At 46.7% G+C, this 23,977-nt stretch overlaps 1 protein-coding gene across 2 annotated transcripts in view; it reads left to right on the top strand.

Annotated features, from left to right (window-relative positions):
* Positions 1–23,516, top strand: part of NTRK3 (neurotrophic receptor tyrosine kinase 3) — a 216,391-nt gene extending 192,875 nt beyond the window's left edge. For both annotated transcript variants that reach the window (XM_005483447.4, XM_074549225.1), the window contains 2 exons: positions 9,515–9,673; positions 12,520–23,516. In XM_005483447.4, coding sequence (XP_005483504.2) covers positions 9,515–9,673; positions 12,520–12,705 — 345 coding nt within the window. In that variant the 3' untranslated portion in view covers positions 12,706–23,516. The remainder of the gene's footprint in view (positions 1–9,514; positions 9,674–12,519) is intronic.
* Positions 23,517–23,977: the final 461 nt, after the last annotated feature.

The following is a 23,977-nucleotide window of genomic DNA, read 5'->3' as shown; positions in this document are numbered from 1 at the left end:
TAATGGCATCTGGGAAACAGGTTCCTGTGTTTGTGGGTTTGCTTATTTATTTATGCTCCTGGCTAAATAAAGTAGGGAGGAAGAATTTTAACACAGCGGTTGAAATGCATGGGACTGCAGCAGCTCTGTCCTACTCAAGGGCATCCAGACAACTTGATAGAGAATGGAGGGAACTTCAATGCACAGAAAGTCTTAGCTGGAAAAATAGAGAAGATAATGCAAAGCTTGGTTCCTTCAAATTTTTAAAATTAACTTGTTTTCCAGCAGAACCCTGCAGCCCAACCCCAGTCTCACCATTTGCACATCACATTTTATTTATTCCCCTTCCTGGTGCCACTGCTGCTCCCCCATAACAGCAGTGCTGAGGTGCTGTCACTGTCCTCTCCTGTGCCTGTCCCTTTTGGGCTGTTGCCACCACCTGCAGCCTCTCCCCTGCTTGCCACACCAGCTTTGGGCAGGGATGCTTGAGGCAGGCACAAAAAGGAGATGTCCATGGCAACTTCCCCTAGTTTAGGTCTCAGGAAGTTTAGCCAAGAACATCCCTGTCCCCAGTGTGTCTCTACAGTGCTCTGACTGATGGAGGGTGGAGGTGCGGGTTGGGGTTTGCCCTGCTGTGAAATGCAGGATTTCATTCAGCAGCGCCAGAGCTGGCACAGCTTTCCCACCGGCGCTGATGGGTTTAATCACATCATTAGTAGGTGTGACACTGCAGCCTCTGATGATGAGCTCTTTATTCTAACACAGCTTTCAGCGTGTTTATCTGAGATGCCATCTGTGCCTGCACTGCCTTCATTAGGAGAGAAAGCCTCTGTATCTTCTGACATTGGTCTGTATTTCTGTGATATTTCCCTGCTGAGAAACCACTGTTCAACTAGAGGGTGCAAACCCACACCTGAAGAAAAGCAATATTACCCAAAATGCCTAAATGGCCAAATAGGCCACTAGGAAGTGCATTGTTTGGAGTAATCCTCAACTGGTACACAAAACTGGCTACAAGAAATGATCCAGCTATTTTATCCCTGAAAGATTTTCATGTTGGTAAAGCAGTTATGCCTCATGCTTAATCTAAAGTGCTGTAAGTTTTCAGGCAAGCAAAGAACAGTTTTTAATTTTTAAAATACTTTCTATTTCTGTACCTTGATACCATGTTTGTACATAGAAGTTTTTGGGTTGCTTGTCCAGGTTTTAGATACAAAATCTTTAAGATTTGTGGGTGCAGATCTGAGTGTCTAACCTTCCCCCTTAAACACTCCATGGTATACGTTGTATACATTATTACATGTATACTATATATGCAGCTATATATTTTTGCAGCTGTCCATTGATCAACAAAGTGGCAGCATGGTGTGCTCATGGTGTTCTACTGCTCTTGACAACATTCACAAAACATAAACCAGGCAGGAGCTGCCACATCACAGTCTATCTACACATAAAAAAAGGGAATGCTTCCATAGAGAGGTGGCATGCCCTGGCTTGTATCAGTTTTCTGTCTGCATGCTGCCAGGCCGATGCTCAGCGAATCTGACATTAACAAGAAATAGATTTCCAAACAATCTCGCCTAATGAATTTTGAATATTATCATGATTAATGCTTAGGCAGTTGAACTGATTATCCAGTATCCAGAAGTAATGGAGCCTTATCTACATCTTGTGTAGTCCTCAGTCAGGAATGGCTTTGGCTGCAGACAAAGATGAGTGTTGCTGGTTACCCAGAGGGGAGGCGCTGGCAGGACAGAGATGGAAGGGAGATGATGAGATACCCATCTGAAAGCATTTCAGCATGGAGTGATCACACATGCAGGTTCTTTATTGCTGCTATTTCCTAAGCTACATTTCTCAGGCCATTTTCAGACTTGGCTTTTATACCACCAGGTTGAGATTTATTGGGCAAATATTTCTCCTCCTTCCCATAGCCAGAAACTGGGCTGATTTTCATTCTCTGCATTGCCAAAAGAACAGAATCCTGATGGATGTGTTTCTTGCATCATGATGGTTTAACTTGACTTCTATCCAATTAGCTTTTGAGCTATTAAACACCTTTTGTAGCATTACCAGGGAAATGATAATGCAGATCATTCATGGACAGCTTCTGCTGGCACAAGCAGTCTTTGCAGTGGTGCCCTTGCTAACCTCTTTACTACAGGTTTTACAAACTACAGCTCCTCTGCTCCCACAACCCCCCAGGTTGTGAATAAGGCATGGGTGGGGTTTCTCATAGTTCCTATCTTGGTGTTGGAGATCATGGCTTCTGGAGCTTTTACATGGAACTGGCCATCCCTCTGCAGGCTGGTTGTGCAGCTGTTTGCAAGCAGTGAGTGCAGCTGCTTTGAGTGCTGGGAAGAAAAGGTGAAGAGTGAGTTGTAGTAAGAATGAGTCGTAGTAAGGTGCACACCAAGCAGATTATTGGCAAACACAATTAAAAATATATGTGCAATTTCTCCTCTGTTTCCCTTGTCTCAACCATCTTCTGCATTACCTCTGGCATTTTTAGACAGTAGATATTATGGCTGAGAGGACTCGGGCACGGGCAGCTCTTAGAGCAGCAGTGATTTATCTCAGACCATTTTGAGGTAGAAGAATTTACCTCTAGCTACAGCCACCCCTCCATGTCTGCCCTCCCTCATTTGCATAAGTAATTGGCAGCTTGTTAATGGCTCATTAGGAATGCTGAAAACCGTGGGATTAAAACACACTCAGTGGAGCAGAGATGAGGGGTAGGGGGGGAAAGGTTGCTGTCCCTGCTTGCAAATTACACTGCTTGATTCAACGTGATTCAGAATTACAGGTCATAAAGCAACTAGATTGTTAAATGAAGTAAGGAAAAACAATGTCAATGGCAGGTTTTATTTTTAGACTCATGTTTAAACACAGTGTGTGCATCTAGGGGGAACAAACAGTCCCTTGCCAAACAGTCCTACTGACAGCAGGAAGCTCTCACCCCTTTCTCGGTTTCACATTAACCCTGCCTGGTCAGTGTTTCCTGCTCCTGAACCAGTCCATCTGGCTCCTTGCATCACCTCGTGGCAGGGACATTTGGTTCCTTTTCCCATGTTCTCTCCGGGTAAATCCAACCTTCTCACCTCTAGCAGCAGGCAACCAGCATGTTCCTTTCCTTGGGCACAACTGGGACACCCAGCACAGCTCCGTGCAAGTAGGAGAAACAGCTCCAGGTTGCTTTGTGCATTCTGTACATCTCAAAAATCCCTAGAAAACTGCTGTGAGATGCCTTTGGTTGCTGGCATGCGGGGAGGCAGGCAGGGAGCCTTTTGCTGTGGCATTGCCAGAGCCTGCAATGCAGGAGATAGTTGGTGGAGCCAGTGAGAATTGTCAGAGGATCACATCTGCTGTTCCTGGAGAGTGGAGCATGCTGAGGACACAGCCAAGTCAGTTGAAAAGTTTGATGGAAGCTGTTTGCTGGCTGTTCAATCTCCATTTCAGCACTGACTATGGCAGCAGTGACTGCAAAGACACAAGGGTGAAGGCAAGGACAGGGCTATGATGGCTTTTGAGTCACTTAGAGGATGCTCAGCCCATGGGCTGGTGCAGCTATAACACACCATGTCTTTCCATCAGGAGAACACCTGGGGATTTTTGGAAGCCAAAAATTTTGGGTAATTCTGGCAATGGTGCAGTCCCAGATATAGTTAGGACCTTTCTTCCTGGATAAACTGAAAGGAAATTACAGATAAAGCACTTGGGAATCACATCCAGTCATAATTTGCAGTTAAATTCAGCAACCTCTGATCTAAACTTGGGTACTTAAGAGCCTGCTAAGGTGACAGTTGAAACCATGAAGTGGGGACAGCTAAGGTTCAGCAAAGCTCAGCTCTCTCTGGCATGTCAGAGTTAATCCCTCTGCTTTGTAAAAGGTGCCCAGGAATCTGTCAGGGCTCACAGAGGCAAAATACTGGAACACCTGAAAAATTTGTCAGTGCAGCTGGATCCAGGCTGAAGGCAAGGAAGGAGTGTGTATTCTCCTGGATCCCCAGCCAGCAGCATGTGCTGCTCTTTGCATCACCCTGAGATGTCACCTCCTTGTGCCCCAACCTGAACTGACAAACATTGACTCACAAAGGCACAATCTACAGCAGTTTTGTTTGTTGTTCTCCAAGAGCTCAACTTAGCCAAACAGAGCAGCTTTTTCTCCTTTTTGCTTTCATTGCTTTATTTTTTTTCTGCCCTTACATCCTCTCAGATGACCCTGAGAGCCACCTGTGGCTCTTATTCATACAAGGCTGTCCAGGGCTGCTGAATTAACAGCACATCCTGCCTGCAGCAGGAGTCAGCATGTCCTGATGGGGACTTACAGCTGGCTGTTGGCGAAGGCTCATTGCTGCATCACCCAGCTCCTCAAGCTGAGCTCTAAAGGACACAAGATTTGGTGTGGTCCAGGCTGGGATGGCATCCAGGCTTGCAAGGAAAGAAGATCCCAGGTCACCCCTACCTACAGCAGCAGGAACAGAGATGGCAATCAGAGAATGTGTGTCTTATCACTACGTTGAGTGGAATTTCCTGGAGAGGAATTGTGCCAAGGTCTCCACTACTGCTATGTGATTCTGTACAAACTCAAATGTCTCTGCTTCCTGCAGAAAAATGGGAAGTTCAAATAATGCTGCACGATGCAAAGACATCTACAGTGGTTCTTGGGATCTTCCCAAGGCAGGAGCAGAGTCTCCATCAAGTGTGCCAGGAGCAGGGGGAAAGGTGGCAAATGACCTTGGAAAGCAAATGTCGAATGACCAAGGAAAACAGAAGCACTGGGGGTTTTTTTGTTGTTGTGTGTTTCTTTCTTTCTTTGGTTGGTTGGTTTGGTTTTTATTTCAACATTGCAAAGGAAACTGCACAAAAACAAAAATAAGACACAGGCTAAGAGTGTGCTGGGGACAAATCCCATTCTGAGCTGAGATCCATGGAGGCTCCTTCCAGCTGTGGGTGCAGAAAAGATGGCTCAGTAGTTCCCCTTTGAATGCTGCTTTGGACTACAGCCCTTATATGTGAGCTGGGAAGGGGGAAAACAGTGCTTTCCACCAAAAGCTGCCTTTAATGTGCTAGCATCTGTATTCCCACCAGTCCTAAATTTGCATGAGGATTTTTCAGCCCTACTCTGGTTTTGATTTCCAGGTTATCTCTGCTGGTGGCCCAAACTGTGGATTTATTGCAGAGTCTTTGCTGAACACTGCTGCTCCACTACCTGCTGCTGTACTGTCAGACTCACCAGGGGATAACATGTCATCTTTTCCTTTCCTAATCAGCTGGATGTCATTCAGGAAGCTGGGACAAGGAGAACTTTTCCCCCAGACACCAGCTTTCCTTGGTAGCAGACAAACCCCAAGCCTTATAATACTACATGTACATAGCACTTATATAGCTTTACATCCTCAAAGTGCTGTACTAGCATTAAGTAATTATCTCTCTCCCTAATGGCCATTAATGCTGGCCTTTCATGAACCTCCCCCAGCTCCCAGAGGTTCATATCTAATCCAGCAATAAGCTGCTCAGAGGGAGGGGCTGGATATCTTGCAAGTCCAAGGGTTTGGATGTGTAATGAGGCTTCAGAGCAGGGGCCAGGTGCCCTGGAGTATCAGAAACACAGAGCTGTGGACCAGGTCATGCCCCTGGGAGCATCCACTGGAAAGGGATAGAATCGAGTAGGTGATACTGTGATCTTGAAATGGAGAGGAAGAAAACTTTGGCTGCTCAGAGGATGTGCACTGATTGCTCTATTTATTACCAGGATAGCACTGTGAAGAGAAAGAGCAGAGCAGTGGGAATAACGTGTCAGTGTGGGCATGGGGAGTTGATCTAGGGAAAGTTAGCTAAAAATGTCAAACAAAGCTAGACAGCCATGGCAATGGGATAAAGAGGCCAGTCTGCAGATCTGTGAAGCATTAAAATAACAAGGCAAAAGGGCAAGCTTGGCAGCATCATAGGATTTAAAGAGAGGAGCAGAAGAGGATTTGCTTGTCTTATTTGCTTGCAAGCAGAGCCCTCTTCCAAACTGTGGAGTGTCTCCAGGGGAGATGTTGTAATGCCACTGTTTCAGGACATTTTACCCTTGGGGAAGGTGAGGCTCCCTGCCCTAGCTCCCAAAAGGAGAAGATGGTGTGGGAAGAGGACATGGCTGTTTTAGAGAAGTCCCAGAAACAGCATGCTCTTAACAAACACCATTCCTGCATGGTCACTTCTTTCTGAAGCCTGCTGGACCCAGCTCTGAGCAAGCAGAGACTGAAATAAACTTTCACCTTCTCCCTAAAGGCATGGTAATGATTCTTGCCAAAGCCAAGGCTATGCCTTGTAAGCTGGTTTTGCAAAAGAAGAAAACAGCACCCATTTTTTCAGCCTGATTTAATAGCATCATTTTGGTTTTATGCTCCTGGCAATGGCTGGTCCTGTAAAACAAGTGTGTAGCTGTGGGAATCACGTGCCAGTCTACAGTGGCAGAACACAGCTCACAATCGTTACACGTTATGCAAAGGATTTCTGTCACCCTGGACACACTCTGCTTCCTGTGGCATCACTGGCACAATCCCTCTGTGCTCAGCTCTAAATCATTGTGCTACATCATCAAATAACAGGGTATGGCTGACTGCAGGCCAGGAGGACTTGGTGTTCATTTACTGCACAGCTTCAGAGCAGGGCCTTCCCCTGCCCTTCCTGCATCTGTTTTCTCATCTGTGAAATGGGAATTTTAATCCTAATCAGTTTGCAAGGGAGGCAGCAAGGGATAGTCAAAGGCAATCCTTTAAAGTGTAATAGCCAGCCTTATGTGCTGGGTTAGACATTGGAGTGGGTTTATGGTAGAGTGTAACTGATGCCTGTTCTGCTTATGGCTGGTAAGTGCAAGGCTTAATCTTTGCTCTCAGAAATGTGGCACCCTGCTTGAGATGCAAAGGATGCCTCTGCAAGGAACACTTCATCTCTGAGCTGGGTTTTGGGACCCACAAATTTCTGGGCATTGCTTGTTTGAATTTTTGTTCCCAAATTAATTTGATTATTAATTATTACCAGATTAATTTGTAGTAAAAGCTGTGTCTCACATGGCTGGGAGGAATGCTTTGGCTGTTCCTGAACTTCAGCCTATGAGCTCAGCCAAGGTTGTGTTGTCACATCCTTGAGACAGCTCTCTGGCTCTGTGTGTCATTTTGCTGGCAGGTCTTCACCAGAGTGTGTCTAGAGGTGACCAAAGCCCTTGACTTTATTTTAGCTGTATTTTAGTGCTTAGAGATGGCACTACTGCCTTCTCTGCTGTGTTTCTAGGGCCAGATCCTTGAGTGGTGTAAATCAGTACCCTCCCTTTCGAGCAGTGCTGCTGTGACACTGTCTGTGTAAGCTGAGGGCCTGGTTCACACATTCAGAGCTGCTCTGAGACCTCTTCAAAAGGGAGTTAACTGTGCTCGTGTGTTGTACTGCCTGTAATCACAAATGATCCTGCAAGATTCAGGATATTGCAAACGTAGAGAGCTTTTCAGCAAGTAATCATTTTGAGATTGCTGGAAAACTGAAGAGTTAGTGCTACTTAAAGGAGAATAAAATAGGCATTAGCACAAAACAGTTTTTGCAACAATCAAGTTTGATGTATGTCCTGTTCTGCTTATAACATTTCCTCAGAGCCCTTTGCAAGAAGGCAAAGCAACCTGTAAAAGCTGGTAATGTAGGAAAGAACTAAATTTGGAGCCAGGGTTTTGAAGGAACAAACAAAGAAAAGCATATTTCCATTTCCATTACAGCAGAACATTCTTGGGAGCTCAGAGCAGCAAGCTGAGAACACACCAGCCAAGCCACCTCAAAACAGGAGGTGTGGAGCTGCAATGAGCTTTTTATCCTCAAGCATCTGCACTTAGGAAAGAAAGATCTTCTTGAGACTCTTAAAAATCCTCTTTTTTGACGGAGGGTCTGTTTCAGAGTAAGGGAAAGGGGTGGTTTGCAGCCCTCTGAGTACAACCCTGCAAGCCTGAGTGTAAATTCTGCCAAACCTCAGAGAAATCTGGACCCCTCCATGCAGAAAGCCAGCAGAGCATCCTACCCCTTTCACACCCTATTCCAACACACCTCCCTCTTGCTTCCAAGCACTGCAATGTCCCTGGACTGACCCTTCCCCACACTAGCTCTGCTTTAATCAGTCAAAGAAACCTGTGGAAAAACTGGCAGCTCAGAGGAGAGCTTTTGTTTGTAGGAGAAATGTTTTCATCCGAGCGAGCACAACAATCTCATTACTTGGAATTGGCACACATATGCTGGAATCCTAGACAGCAGACACTGTCTCCCCTCATCCTTTGTAGGACCAGAAAGATTTCTGCCTGTTTGATTCAGCTGCAGTGCTACAAAATTATTAGCATTGCTTTTTTGGTGTCCCTAATGAGACAAGCATCTTCCAAGCAGCTCCACAAAAGCACTTTTCTCATCACTGCTAAAGCCTTGGACACTTTACCCTCAGCAGAAAAAAGTGTGGAGATTTGCAGCCCTGCTGCTTGCAGCACTGGTTGGTCATAGCAATTAGCTGTTTCCCCACAGATGGAGCTTCTTGTGCAGAAAGCACAGAGAAAAACTTGTCCTGCTCAGAGAAACTTGTTTAGGAATCTGTAGTGAATCTAAAGGTAAATCCATCTATTTGGAAACTGTTTGCATGTATCCTGCAAGCCTCCTGTGTGCCTGCTGGATTCATGTGCCTTACAGGAGGGCTGGCTCTTACCTGAGGAACTGCCTTTCCCTGGCTTGACATACCCCAATTTTACACACCCAGTTTCAAACTCTCCGCAAGGCTTGGCTTTCCCTCCTCCATTAATTGATGGGGATATCCCTGCCTGTAAGAGCCTGTTCTTTACCTACAGATCACATTTTGCAGGATGGTCCTGCAGTTATTTACATATGGAAAGCAGTCTCTGAAAAGGCCTGTAGCACAGTTTTGTGAGCAAAAATTCTTTAATGCAATTAGATGATGCACAGATGCTTTTAGAGAACCTTTCTGAAGAGGGACAGCCCTCATGCTGTATCTCTGCTGGGTGCCTCAGAGTACTGAGGCCCTGAAATGCTTTGCTGACCATTCTTGCTCTGTGTCCAGGTTCACCAGACTGTGGGGCTGGAGTATGTTCTTGGCATTTGGCATTTGATTGCTTTACCAGCCCATTTTGGGTGGAGAGGATGTAATTCATCTTGGTACATTTCACTCCCTGTGCGTGATGTTAACCAGGTGGGATTGGTGGATAAACCCATGAGTGGTGGAGGGGGACAGGAGCCAGATCAGCTTTTTGGAACAGCTCCTTGGTGCTGTAGTTCACAGAAAGGCCCTGATTTTGTGCACATCGTGTCACAGCTGACATGACAGGGGGCTCCACAGGCAAGTGCTCACAGCTCCAAGCCTGGCAGAGCTCCAGGAGCATTTGGACAATGCTCTCAGGAACATTTGTGTGATTATTGGGGTGTCCTGCATAGGGCCAGGAGCTTGACTCGATGATCTAATTCTATGACCCCTTCCTCAGGACTGTCACCACTGAGATTTGCCTTTGTCCTCACCCAGGTTGGAGGACACACCATGCTGCCTATCCGCTGGATGCCTCCAGAGAGCATCATGTACAGGAAATTCACCACAGAGAGTGATGTCTGGAGCTTCGGGGTAATCCTCTGGGAGATTTTCACCTATGGGAAGCAGCCCTGGTTCCAGCTCTCAAACACAGAGGTACAACAGTGCTGAGACACCTCAGCTGAAAACTGTATTTTTTGCTGTCTCTCCTTTCCAGGTGGTTTGCAACGAAATTTGTACATGGATGGTCCCCTCCCTGGCACTCCTATGGTGAAGCCATAGGAAAAGTGTCATTTTCTCAGTTTAAGAGCTGGGAAAACTGAGGCCTGCAGGAATCAAAGAGCTCTGCCAAAGCCATGTGCTGGCTAATCCTCAGCCCCTCGCTGCTAAGTTCCTGACGTATCTTTCATATCTTATAAACTCTTGGGGTGCTGCCAGAACTGGGGATACCCAGATTACTGCTGGGATCTAAGTCATGCCTTGAATATCCCTGGTTTCTCCTTTTGCAGCTAAAGCTCACTGCAGGCTCCAGTTTGTGAGAAACTGTTTTAAGCCTGGTGTATCTCATGTGGCACATTTCCTTGGGGTTTTTGCCTTTGGGTTATCTATAATATGGTTTGCCCCAGTTCACTGAGGGTGGAACCCATGGAGGTTATTTTCCCTTGTTATTTCTTTGACTAGGAAAAGTTGCAGCCCACCAGGACAGAGCTGCCCTGCAAAAATGTTGAGGGAAGGCTGGCTGGGATTAGCAGGGCATCACTGCTGAGGTTTGAGGCACATCAGCAGAAATGCATTGGAAAATTTTTGCTTGGAATAGCAGGAGGTATTATAGAAGAGGAAAAATATGCTTTGACATAGTAGTGTGCGGGAACCTTGAACATTTTTATCCTACTGTGTATCTAATGGATTTCAGAAATTTCACCTTTTGTAATGAAAAATGTGCATTTTCTGCTTTCTGGATACAGATCCCTTAATTAAGTGAGTTGCAGAGATGGCAAATCCAAGGTGTTGCTTTACAGCTCTAATACTTGCCCATTGGTGTGCTCAATGGGGCCTGACTGCACATCCCAAAGCAGCACACGCAAACATTTTAGAGGCACAAACAACGGAATCGACAGCGACACAAGTTATTTGTCACGCTGTTTAATGAGCTGCTCTTGCATTTCCCTCTGAGGGCAAATACAAACACACACAAATGAGCACGTGGAGCTTGAACATGGGCAGCAGGCACGCTGGAGTGTGACAGCTCAGCTTTGCCCATTCATTCTGCCTCAGTTTCCTTTGCAGGGCAGTAGGGCTGAAAACAGCCACCCTTAATCTTGAGGGTGTATGGTTTGCTACCATCCCTGGGATAAAATATGATAACAGTAAAGTCTTACCTGTTGGGGTATCCACTTCTTGCTGCTTGCTGACCACAGTATCCTGGTGGAATACCCCTGTGGGAGGGCACCACATTAGCTCCCATCAGTCTCATTTTTGCGCAGTTTGTGGAGGGATGGGCAGAACCTCTGTGGCTGCAGACAGCTCCACCAGCTCCTGCATGCTGTGGCATCAGAGCAAATCCCTGTAGCAGTCCAAATACAGTGCCAGAGCCCCGTGGAGAGGCAGAGCCCAAGGAGGGACAGGTCAATGCCAAGCTCCTGGCTGCCAGGACTGGACCAGGAGCAAGTACCAGTCTGGCTGAGCATTGTCCCTGCTGGGTGATTGGCAAGGCTGGGATGCCCACTCCCTCCTGTGCCACCTGCATGGCCTCATACCCCTACAGCATTTTCAGCAGGTTGTTCCAAGGCTGGGAGAAACCCTCTCTGAGCAGAGGAACAAGGCAGGGCACCACTCAGCCAGTCCATTAACTTCTCTCTGTGCCTTTCCTTTGCCCTGGAGAGAAAGAGCCCAGCACAGGGCTCCTGTGCATGTCCAGGATGTCTTGGCAGGAACCATAACTCACCCCCTCTTCCCCACAGTGAGCATCCAGCAGCTCTGTGGCAATGCAGGCTTCTCTTCATGCTGTGCCTTGCTCTCCTTGCTTTCAGCTGGTCCTAATCTCTCCCCTCTGTGCAAACAGCACAGTGATAAGTATCCCTTGAGCTGCATGGTGGGACCATTACTATTCATAAATGATAAACTCCAAACACCTCTTGCTGGGTGGCTTCCCTCCACACACTGCCTGGGACTGGTGTTTATCTGCAGAGCGTGGCAGGCTGCTCACACTCTGCAATGCTGGGACTCATCAACCCCAGCCAAGGAGGCCAGGCAGTAATAGCAGCTCTCTGGAAACTCATATTTCCCTTTCCTTTTCATTCATTCCTCCAGTAAACAATACACAAAGAGACTCTTAGGGGAGTCCTTTCCAATGGCATCCCTCTGAAGAGACTTTACTGTTATCCAGGACCTCACATTTTTCTCATTAGCAGCACCAGTCTGACCCAGAACAGAGTGATAGCACTGTAAATTTTTTTTCTCCTTCACAGATGAGATTTGACATGAAATGTCATTCTTTTTTTTGCTTTTCTGTGTCAGAAAGAGGAGAAGTATGTAGGAAAAGATGCTCTGAACTCTTCCTTATAAACCTCTCCTGGGCTTTGCAGTGGAACGGACTCTTGGTTTTCAGACAAGAAAAATATCATTTCAGCTGTGCAAAATAGTGCTGTACTGTGGGGATTTTTTCATTCTTCATTTAGCAGGAAAAGCTAACATCAAAAATTAAAACCTATTTCATTTACTTGTGACCTCCTCTTTGGAGAATGCATTGAGGTAGGTAGGTGACAAATGAGGAAGGTTTTAGAGATCTGAAACACTGCAGCTGAAGACCAAATTTTCATGGTAAAATCATCATTAGCAGCAAACAGGTGATCATTGAGGATGTGCAGATCTGAGATTTGGCTTCTCAGTTCTCCCCTTGACTAAATGGTGCCACATCAGCCAAGCAATATCAGGCACAGGACATTCTCCAAAAACTGCCCAGTTGGTATTCAATGTTTCTTTTATTTCTCTCTTTCTTTTAGGTCATTGAGTGCATTACCCAAGGCCGAGTTTTGGAGAGGCCCCGAGTCTGCCCCAAGGAGGTTTATGACATCATGTTGGGCTGCTGGCAGAGGGAACCTCAGCAAAGGCTCAACATCAAGGAGATCTACAAGATCCTCCATGCTCTGGGCAAGGCCACACCAATCTACCTGGACATCCTTGGCTAGCAGTGGCCACTTGTTGGAAGTCCCTGCTCCTTCCTCCCGTCCTTCCTTCCCTCTCCCCCTCCCAAACCCTTTTCCCCTCAGCTCCCAAGCAAACATCTTCATATAAACTCAAGTGCCTGCTACACATACAACACTGAAAACAAAAAAAAGCAAAACAAAAAGCAAACCAACAAAAAACCCACAGAACAACAACCTGTAAAGCAGTTTGGCTTATATATATTTATAGATATCTCTCTCTATATAACTTCCACACCAATACAGAAAGAAGCTGCTGTTACAGAAAATTGTGAGACTATATATATAAAAAAAAAGAAACAAAAAAGGGAGAAAAAATACTTAAAAATATATATATAATTAAAAAGAAAAAAAAAAAAGAGAAAGAAAGGAGAAGGTATCTTTCCCCCGAGCAATCAAGCAGTGAAATGTAACCCTGTTGTGAGTATGGTTTGGGCAGCTGGGCAGGGCTCTAGACTGGCTGTGGCAGCAATGCCATCCTGGGTAGGAGCTGCAAGAAGAAAGCCTTGCCCTGGTTGTATGATATGCACTGAATGTGTGAAATCAGTCCTCCCTTTTCGTCCTTGCCTCCCTCCCTCCTTGCCAGCCCGCAGGTGATGGGCACAGAGCCAGGGCAGTGCCCCTGGATGAACTCTCTTTTACCAACCCCTTCCTCTTAGTCCCTCCTGATCCCTTTCTGCCTTCCTGCCTTTTTCCTCCCTTCAACATTTCAGGACAATTTTTCTAATTTGCTGATTCTTAAATGTACAGACTCAAGGCTTTTGAACACAGTCAAAGGATTGTGGCACCTACGGGTAAAACACACCGGGTAAAACACACACACGGGGGAGCAGCCACCCTCCTGCAGGCTGCAGGCTCCTGCCCCAGCCCTCCTCTGCCCCAGCCCTCTGCCAGTGCTGGGAGAGCAGCAGGACCAAAGCAGCTGTGCCTGGGGCCCTGGGGACCCGGTCCTGAATCATCCCCAACCCACTCCAGTGTGTGGGACAGGAGTGCTGCTCACCCAGGGCATCACTTTGGAGGAACAACCCCACTCCTCTCCGCCCTTATGGCTGTCAGTGGCCGTGGGGTTGGTTGGTGGCCGTGGGGTTGTTCCCCTGCCCTCAGCTGTCAGCACCAGGGCCAAATTGGCCCTGCGTAAACTTTTAGTGAGCAGGGTTGGATCCTTGCTCTCCCCATGGGGGAAAGGCTATAGGGTGCAGACAGCTGGGAACATGCCTGCAGCCCTGCTGGGCATTCTGTGGGGTCAGCATATTCCAGTGTTCTTCCCCCCTATCCTCTCCCCTTCCCCATTCCTGCCCCATGCCTCAGTCCAAGCCTCAGGCACAAGCCAGTGGGGACAGGGAGGGGGACCAGGCTCGTGAGATGGCTGGGAACCTACCAACACCTGCCTGCAGCTCCCTTGCCATTCTCCTCACGTCGCCATCCCCTGAAAGGATTGATGCATCTGCCTTTGAGCTGTTGTGAAATGCAGAGGCTGAAGAATAGCTCCACAGGCAGCCCCGGGAGGAGGGGGAAGGAGGGGAAGGTGCCTCCAGGAGCAGACGGCTCAGCGGATGGCCGCAGCGGCCAGCCTTGCATCTCAATGAGGAGAAAGGCAGCAACAGGGGGTGCTGGGGACAGCCAGGGAGAGACAGCAGCATCCTCGCTGTGCCTGATCTCCCCAGAGCAGGAAATAATCCTGACCTGGGGAAATACTCAGTCAGATGCTGGGTACTGCCTGTCCAGAGTGGGCTGAGAACACAAAACCTTTCTGGGCCTTTTTTTCATGTGGGTGATGGAGGATGAGGGGGAAGCTCAGCTTGGCAGCTGCTCTCAGGAGGCAGGGAACGGGTGGCACAGGCATTGTCAAGGCAATTTTGAGAAGGCAACAACTGCCAGCACAAAAATAGCCTGCTTGGATGTGGCACTTGTGGAAGGCAATGCAGATGGAGGAAGATGGGACAGAGAGGGGATCTTGCCTCCTTCCCCATGGCCAGAGATGCAAGGGGAGCTAGGTGTCTGGTTATGCACTGGAAGGGAAGATCTTTCATCCTCTCCCCATCCCCCATGTCTCCTGACAATATCTCTCACTCATGGCACTGGCATGGCCTGTCTGAGGGTTTCAGATAGAGGCAGGGGACACTGCTAAAGGAGGATTTTGGTGGCAACAGCAACTGTGGGTTTATTCTGTGTCTGTGTAATGGGCAGTGAGAGCCTGGGCTGGGAGATGATGCAGCGGTGGCAGTGCCCACGTGGGAGTGAGGACACAACCTTCCTCTGCCTTTTAGAGAGATCTGGGCCCATGGGGTCTGGACAGACTGCCACTGAACAGGCACCGGGGGCTCACAGCACCACCAGTGATGGCATGGTCATGGCTGTGGGCCAGCACCAGGAGTCCACACACAGGAACGCTGTACCATGCTGCCTCTCCATAGCAGGACCTTGCTCTTTTGGGAGAAGATATCCTGCCTATTTAGGTCCAACTTTGAAAGGGGAAAAGACTGGTTAAAAGGTTGCTGGCCCCAGCCTGGCTCCCTTTTTGTGCAGGCTGCTTGGCTGAAAGGGTTGGAGATTCAGCACAGGGAGAGAACAAGCAATGGCTGTTCATTGTCCAGCATCTCCAGGAGAAAACCCTTTCCTGGGGCAGCCTATCTCTTACCCCAAGGGGTTTCTTGCTCTTGTGGCTCCCAGCCATTGTGCAAGGCCACAGTTTTGTCCACCCCTCTCTCTCACTCCCACGCTGTCATTTCTTTTTTGGCTTTTACACTACAAAGTCACCTACAGACACTGGTTCCCAGCTGATGAGATTCCCTCCTCACAGCTGCACAGCAGCTACATCCTCCTCTCCTCACTTCTCTCCTCCTTCCCCTCCTCCCCAGCACCACCACCCTGTCCCCATCACCACCTCTTTGTACTGTCACATTGACAAGGTGAGCTCAGAAGCCGAGTGTGACACCGAGCCTTGATGCTGCATGTTTAGGATTAGGTGGCCTGTGAGGAGAGTTTATGTGTCTCCAGAAGATGGCAAATGGCTGAAGAAGGTGGTGAGATGCTAAGGCTCTGGCTCTTTGCTCTTAGCCCCACCACGGGCAGGGACTGCCTTGAAGAAAGGTCCTTTTGTCAGAGTTAATTGTGAACTGTTGCTCGGAAAAGCTGGATAAGCTGCACTTCTGTGCTGTGACATCTGTTCTGTTGCTGCTCTGGCCCCCTTGGCCTGTCATTGTTGGATGGAGGTTTGTTGGGAGCAAGGAGAAGATTGCTTTGTGTTCAAAGACATGACAGAAACTGCTGCATCCCTTTTTGGCATGACAGTTTTGGAGGGGAAGAGGGAAAGCAGCTGTGCTGCATTCCTGGTGACCACCCTGAGACCTCGTTTGCAGAAGCACCTTTCCTGGAGCAGAGGAGAGCTTCCCATAAGCATGAACTGGGGATCTTCCCTGTAGGAAGAGGGGCTCTGTGATGGGGCTATGTGTGAGGAGAAGAAAAGCAGATTTTGGGGGAAATTCTCACAGAGTATCAACATCTGAGTGTTTGGAGTTAAAGAGAAATGAGTTCATGCTTCTTTATTTCTCAGAGAGATACTTTGCTGTGCCCTGCCTCTACTCAGAGCAGAGAGCTATCCCTGATGCCTGGGAATATCTCACCCAGCTCTGGGGCAAGCCAGGCCAAATTCCCAGCACATGCAGGCAGACCTTCCCACCACCCAGCCCCTTCCACCTGCAGTTTTCTCAAGGGACTTGTGAAAGGGAGCTGGAAGGAACATCAGCCTGAGCACAGCTGAGAAGGGACCATAGGGTCTTCCCTGTCCCAGCTGCATGCTGCTCCCTAAAAATTAAAACTGTTTGCACCAAGTCAGTCACCCAAGGGTGTCACTGGAGTGATGCTTTCTTGGAAGTGCAGGTGCTATTTTGGTGCATGGTACAGGTGGAAATTTTGTGCCAGGGCTGCAAACTGCAGGCAGTGAATGTGGCTCCAGCCTCAGGGTCTCATCAGTGACCTGGTTTGTTTTCTCCTGCCCATTATTTTTCTTTCCACCCCAGTCTGTCAGGTTGCAAGGCAGAAGCTGAAATGTAGCAAAGGGAAGAGATGCAGAGATCTGCCAGATTGAAAGTCCATCCTGTCTCCTGCACAACTTGGCCAACTTTGGCCTTTTTAGATGTCCATCAGTGTATGGACTTTGGGGGCTGAAAAAGTCTGGACTGCCTATCCTTGGGTCTGCAGGGTGCTGAATTGCCGATGGGTGACTCTGGGAACTGTACTGCCCGGAGAAATGTGAAAACTGCGGAATGCCTTTGAAGAGGGTGCTTGCTTGAGAGACACCGTTAGCTCTGAGCTGTTTGCTTGTCCCAAGGAGTGGGTGGAACAAGGTGAGAAAATGTGTGGAGGAATAAAAGAGGCAGGGAAAGGGAAAAGCTGGTTTTAGAAGGCAACTGAGTATCTTGGGTTGGGAAATCAAGACAGATTTGGGGAGTGTGGTGTAGAATTTTAAGTGGCACAATGGATACAAGCAAAAACAAAAGAAAATAGCAATGTACTGCAGTTCCAGGAAAAGTTAGCTATGAAACTGGGCAAATACTGCTTTAAAAAGGAGGCAGAAACCAATAAAATCAAGGGATCATTTATGCAGGTGGGAAACAAAATCACTAGGCTTTGTGCTTTTCTGTGGGATTTTTTTTTTTTCTGTAAGAAAATGCAACTAAAAGGTCTCAAAAGTTATGCTGTTTCAGGAGCACAGACAGAAGTATCATATGAGCTGTTTCCTTTCACATGAAAAGCTCTTATTTCCCTGAACTCAAATGTGTAGGTTTCCTTAGTTCAGGATATGGGTTGAAGAATGCAGACATGTTCACCACAAGCCCCCAAACCCAGAGGTAGTTTGGAACACTTGATCAGCATTCATTTGTGTGCCAGTCTGTGTGAAAACTGTTCAGCATATTATCTTTAAAAGTTTTTTAAAAAATATTTCTAATTTCCTCCCTCCCTGTGGAGTATCTACATCCTTTCCTGATCTGGCCAGGAATCAGCTGAAGCACTACAGCCATGGCTTGTACCCAAAGTCTTTGTAACAGCTCTTGGTGTGTTCTCTGGTTGTAAGGCAACAATGAGAATAAGCAAGGGGAATAAAGGAGATCCTGGCTGTGATTCCACGCTATGGTGGATCCTCTGATAGCTGGAAGGCTCTGGACACCAACAGGGCTGCTCTGCTATGGGACTCACAGGCACAGGCATGTCTTGGTGTCGCCCAAAAGTTTTGTTCTCCATTTACATTCAGTGTCTTTCTGATGGATGGTGGGCTCATGGAGCCTTGGCATATGGTGGTGTGTCTAAATGAATACCAAAAGCAAAAGAAGAGAAAATACCCTCCTCACCACTGCTTTTCAGGAGTGGATAGACTTGCTTAAGTCTAAGATAGCTTCTCCACTCCCCCACCAAAGCATCTCTTACATCAGTACCCATTTAATGTTTACATAGCTGCTAAATCCTAAAAATTCTTTTTCCTTTGCTGCTGTCCTTGAAAGTACAGATATTGAATTTCAAGCCTAGAGAAAGTAGGTGTTTTCAAAATATCTGTTCTGGCTGGCAGTGTCATAAATGACAGAGGCAGAGATGTCAGTCACTGCTCTGGCAGGAATGGAGGAACATTCCATCTCTCCTGTGCCTCTTTTTCCTTTCCAATGCAACACTGAGCCATGAAACCACTCCCTGAGAGAAGTGATTGGAGTTCTATTGCTTGCAATTTTGAAAAAGTGAACTGAGGAAAGAGATAAGAGACTGAAGAGAAGGAAGGGCAAAATATTCCAGCTTTCCCTAACAGTTAAGTAAGTTGGTGGTGTTGGTGGCTTGGATTTCTCCCAGACCCAATCTGAGAGCTCTTTTCAAACTAAAGGAATGACCATTGGTTCCTCCTCCCTTCTGCTAGCCCCACAATTTTAGCATCTGTGCAAGGGGAAGAGGCATCACAAATCTAACCATCACTTCCCCACACTGTCAGGAGTCCTCCACAGGAACTGCCCTCCCTCCCAGCACAAGTGACTGATCCCACTGCTGAAAACTGGAGCAGTTCTTCTGAGGGGGAGTTTAACTACTGGCAGCTTAGGACAAGGTCCCAGCAGGGAAGGGCTGAAATACCTCTAAAGAAAATCATAGCTCTGGGCGGTCCAAATGTCTTCTTGCATGTTTTCTCGTGCTCTCTGCTGGCTTCCAGCCTCTCCAGTCTTTGCTGCTTGATACTCAGAGAGCTGAGTTTCTGCATTCCCTCCCTTTACTGAGCTCAGAGGACTGGGGAAGCAGCTTGATTTCGATGTGGTAGGTGAGATCAGATTTCTCCCTCCATGCCCTCTTCTTTTTCTCCCTGTGCAGCTCCTGTCCTTGCAGTTCTCGGGACTTGACTAGCAGAGTTTTTAAATGAAGTGAAAGTCTTAATGTGAGGTGAATCCCAAGACCACAAACAGTTTGGACTTCAAACAGTGAGAAAATTGGCGCCGGATGATTCCGCACACAAAGCAGAAAACTTTCATTTCCTGCAGGCAGGATGGAATTGACTGTTATATTAAGACTTCAGAAGGAGCACTGCCCCGGAGTAATTTCACTGCTGTCAGGCAGTGTTGACATCTAGATTAACCTCTGTGCAGTGAATTTTACAGCAACGCTCATTGTAATGCATGTGGGGTATCTCCTGTAAATCCCAGCTGAAGCCCACAGTGTCCCACCCTTCTGCACAGGAGGAAGGGTTGGGGAGCAGCTGCTATCATTTCTGACCCCAGCAAAGCGTGACTCCAACCTCATCCAGGCCAGTTCTGCTGAAACTGATTTTCTGCTGTGCTAAAGTGACAATAACTCCAGCCTGTATTTTTTTTTCCTTCTAATTCCCCAAAGAGGTTTACATCACAAGGCTGAAATTTTTGCCAGTGACAAACAGCTCCCTTCGTGTATCCAGCCAGCAGTACAGTCCTAATTAAAAGGCACTAGTTAACTAGAGGCAATTAGCTGCTTGCACTGATTAATTCCAAGACATACAATCCCCAAACACAAAGCTCTGATCGGATGTGATCTAAATGGCAGACAAACTCCCAGCTGATGCGAGATGGTGGCATCCAATCCTACTCACCAGCACACAGGCACACAGTGAACGCTGCCTACCAAACCAAAACTGCATGGATTAAAGAAATTCACACAGTTAACTCTGTGAAAGTCAGAGGACATTGCAAAAGAAGCCCTTTGGCTCCAGAAATGAATGCTCCTGCTGATAAGTTGAAAGCATAGGCCTGACCCCAAGTCTTTCTGTCTTTTGCTGTAGGAGGAGATTGAGCAGTGGGATTTCCCAGGCAGGACCACAACAGCTTCTTCACTTTTGTGCTAGCAGAGACAATCCCGTCTATGGTTCTTGAGATGAATCTCTGTGATTCACCTTGTGAAAAAAAACCACTAACATGTAAAAAAATATAGAAAAGGAAGGGAAGGTTTCTTGGTGTGTTTTTGCCACACCTGCTTATTGATACACTTATTTTCCTGCTCGGATATTGCTCTGCAGTCATCTGCAGGAGGTTCTAGGCAAGAGAAAAGCTATCAGGTGCTGAAGAGATCAACCACTAGCCCTAAGGGCAAAATCCCAATAGAAACCTCTTTCAGAGCCCATCTCTCCTCTCACCCACAGCTCTTCACAGTAGCCTTACCATTATACTTGCCAAAGGTTTTGGACAGCCTGTGAAGAGGTGACATATCTTCAGTTTCTCCTCATCTTCAGGAGGAATTGTGACATTTCTGTAATTTGACCCATCAGGAAGATTCCTTCAAACTAACATTTATTACCTCCAATCAGAATACAGCTGAAAAGGCTACCCAAGGTTATAGAAAAGGTCAAGCTCTTGCTTTGGACTGGAATTTGCTTTGGAAGGAATTTGATGGACCAATTTAACCACCACAGCACATCAAAACCTGGTGGCTTCATTTAAAAAGTAATCAGTATTGTATTTCGCTTTAGACATCCGTGCATTAGTGTTCTGCAAATATGATTTCCTCTTTGTTTGCATTATTGATGCCATAAAATGTCAGACACATTAAAGAAAAAAAAAAAAAAAAGAGGCCAGCCTTTGGGGTTTGGAATGATTCTAGCTGAATTGCAGTTGGGTTACTTTCCTTTTTATTTCCCATGGCAGCGATGCACTGTTACTCATTCTGCTATTGTTTTACAAAGAGTTCTCAGTAAGTGTGTTTATTCAGCCAACCATATTTCAGGAAACACATAACCTTGATATTTTTCCTGTATGTGGCAGCGTGTGTGAATGTGTGTTGGGGAGAGGAGGGGAGGTGGAGCTTTTGACAAGAGCCCTCCCAAGTCTGGTAGTGTGTTGGCTTTGTGCAATGCTGCATGAATCCCTCCTGCTCAGGTGCCTGGCTTGATTTAACCTCAAGAACTGACTTTTGTAATCAGGATTTGAGGTCTTCTGCTTTAGCACTGCCCAGAATCTGTCATCTGCTCTCACCATTCAGCAGCCATCTGCTATCCAGAGAGGTTCCTAGATGTCTATGTCACAGAGATTACACAGTAATTGAGTCTCAGGCATGTGAAAAAGGACTTTTAGCTCATTCTGATCCTGGACCAGGAGCAAGTTTGCTGATTTAGCTTGGTTCCCACCCAAGGTTCACTGACTGCAGTTCCCAAGACAAATACTCTTAGCTGCTCAGTGCTGTTTCTCACAGACCATTACAAGTACAGGCCTTGGAGGCTGTAGCTCTCTGCCTCACCTCTCTATAATGAATGTGGATCCATTTTTCAGTGATCCTGGGATTTTTTTTTGAAGGATATTCTCCCTCCAAAAATCTAAGAAATTCTTAAGCATTCTCTCTTGTTGAAAAGTGAAGAAATAAGGTGGAAATATCTCCCCTGTGTAGAGATTTTAATCAGTGGTAAAATTTCAGCTTTTCCTCTCATTGACAGCAAGACTTGGGTGCAGGAGGAGAAGAATACAGTGGAGCAGTCTAAGGAAGGGACTCAACTATGACCTGGATTGAAAAGTCATCTGTTCACCTACTGACCCACGGCCAGTTTCATACAGGAAGAGATCTCCAGCTTTTCTTGAGCTTCAAATTCCTGCCCAGCTATCTTGTTTCTATTCCAGCTCTGAGGAATGACCATCAGATGACCTTCAGATCTCCTTATCTTCACAGATCCTTCCCAGGGCTATCCAAACAGCCCAAAGAAGTGATGGCAGGGGCTGAATGAGTGTGTAATTCAGTGTCTTTCTCTCCCTTTTTCATCAGGGGCAGAGATAGTGAAAGTGACAGAACAGAAAAATTATTTTCCCCAACAGCAGTGATCCAGTTTCTTTTTAAACTCTGATATTTAAGATGCCATACAGCAGTACCTATAAATATGCCTTGAAATGTTGAATGAGCACACGAGTATATTTGATTTTGTTTTTATGCCTATAATTTCTCTCACCAAGAATTCAGCCATTACTCAGCTCCCAGCAGGTTGTTCTGATTGCTGGAGAGATGGCTGGGATTGATTCCGGCTGTGACCTGCTCCAGTCCAGCCTCATTCTTATGTAGCTAGATTGAAACAATAGAAATCAGCAAGAGACTCAATTGTTGTTCCTGTGAAACTGAACTTTCTTGTGCAACTCCAGGCTAAATGTAGAAGGCGTTGATGACCCACAACTTTGAACTCAGTAAAGGTTGCAGGTACTGAGAGGCACTGAACAGATGTTAGGAACAGAACGGTGGGAGAGAGAGAAATGCTACAAGAGGAAATAAAACCCAAACTAACAAATATTATATCAGAAAAGACAGTGGTTGGTTGACAATATAAGAAAACCCACTGCTGTACATGAGAAAAGACACAGAATACTCACCCTGGAAACCAAGAACATTGGCCACCAAGACAAGAGCAGCTCAAACCTCCCCTCACTTTTAATTTCCTTTTTATCCTTCTCCTGCTAATACAGAACAAATCCTGGCTTATGGCCTTCCTGGAAACTGAAATTAAGAGGCAGATTTGGGACAGGATGAGAGGGACTGGATCCTTCTGGATGATACAACAGATTTATAGCCCAGCACCGCTTAGTAGAAAGTGCCTGGTGTGGCCTGTCTGCCCTTTCTTTGATTTTTTTTTTTTTAATTACAAACCCTAATTGCTTCAAGTAGGGTTCACAAACAGCCCCAGTCTCTTGGTAAGATGGAGATTTCAGCAGACGGACAGACGTCGTGAGCGGCGTCCCTGCGGATCAGCACCGCGGACAGCGGCACCGGCCCTGCCGGGCGCTGCTGGAGCAGGAGCCCCGCCTTAATGGAGGAACCCAACTTTGGAGGAATCGTGCCCACACTGCCCAGGGAACTGCTGTCTCACCCTTCGTTCCTTTCTCCCATGTCTTTTTCCAGTGTGAAATCATGATCTGGGATCTTGTTTTCAAGTGATGGAGGAGGGATGGTTTAAAACACAAACCAATCACTCTGATGCAAGAGAGAACCATTTTTTCCTTCAGAGTTAAACTCTCTGCCCCACTTTTTGCTGCACTGGTGTTCCACCTGCGAAGGCTCCATCTCTAATTTGGATTGTGAAAGGTTTTTATCTTCTCATCCACTGAGACATTTTGACAAATGGAGAGATATTACCCTGGTCGCCCTTCAGAAACAGAATCCTTATTTTATTGGAAGCATCATGTGATTGAGATTTCAGCCATCAATTGCATTTACTGTTGGTAAAGGGTAAACAGACAAATCTCCTGGAAAATTGCAAGTAAGGGACATATAAATGACACTGTGGCCACTGGAAGATATGTTCACCAAAAAAAAAGAGAAGAAGCCACATTACTGAGTAGTAGAGGGTTGTGAGAATCATAGAATGGTTTGAGTTGGAAGAGATTTTAAAAATCACCTAGTTTCAACACCCCTAGCATGGGCACACACATTTTCCACCCAACTAGGTTGCACAAAGCCCTGTCCATTCTGGCCTTGAAGAGTCAGATAAAGATGAAGACCCAGGAAGACACCAACAGGCAGGGCCCCAAATTGAGAAGCAGTCTTATCTCACAGGGGAAAAAAATGGAAAGTGTCTCAGTATTCATCTTGCTCAGCCTACATATTTGGGATTTCATCCCACAGGTATTCCTGGATCACACTAAGGAAGGTATACCCTCATATTAGGGTTGAATGTCTCCTGGACCTATCCATCCTGCTGAGAAGCTGTTGGGCAGAAGCATGCAGGCTCATTAACATGCCTGAAAAATTTAGTGTGAAGAAGAAGAGCCAGAAAAGTAGGCCAGAAAGTTGGGCTATT

Source organism: Zonotrichia albicollis, chromosome 11 (assembly GCF_047830755.1).
Source record: "Zonotrichia albicollis isolate bZonAlb1 chromosome 11, bZonAlb1.hap1, whole genome shotgun sequence".
Taxonomy (NCBI): domain Eukaryota; kingdom Metazoa; phylum Chordata; class Aves; order Passeriformes; family Passerellidae; genus Zonotrichia; species Zonotrichia albicollis.
Note: the sequence above shows the minus strand (reverse complement) of the source record. Positions and strands in the feature narration are given on the sequence as shown.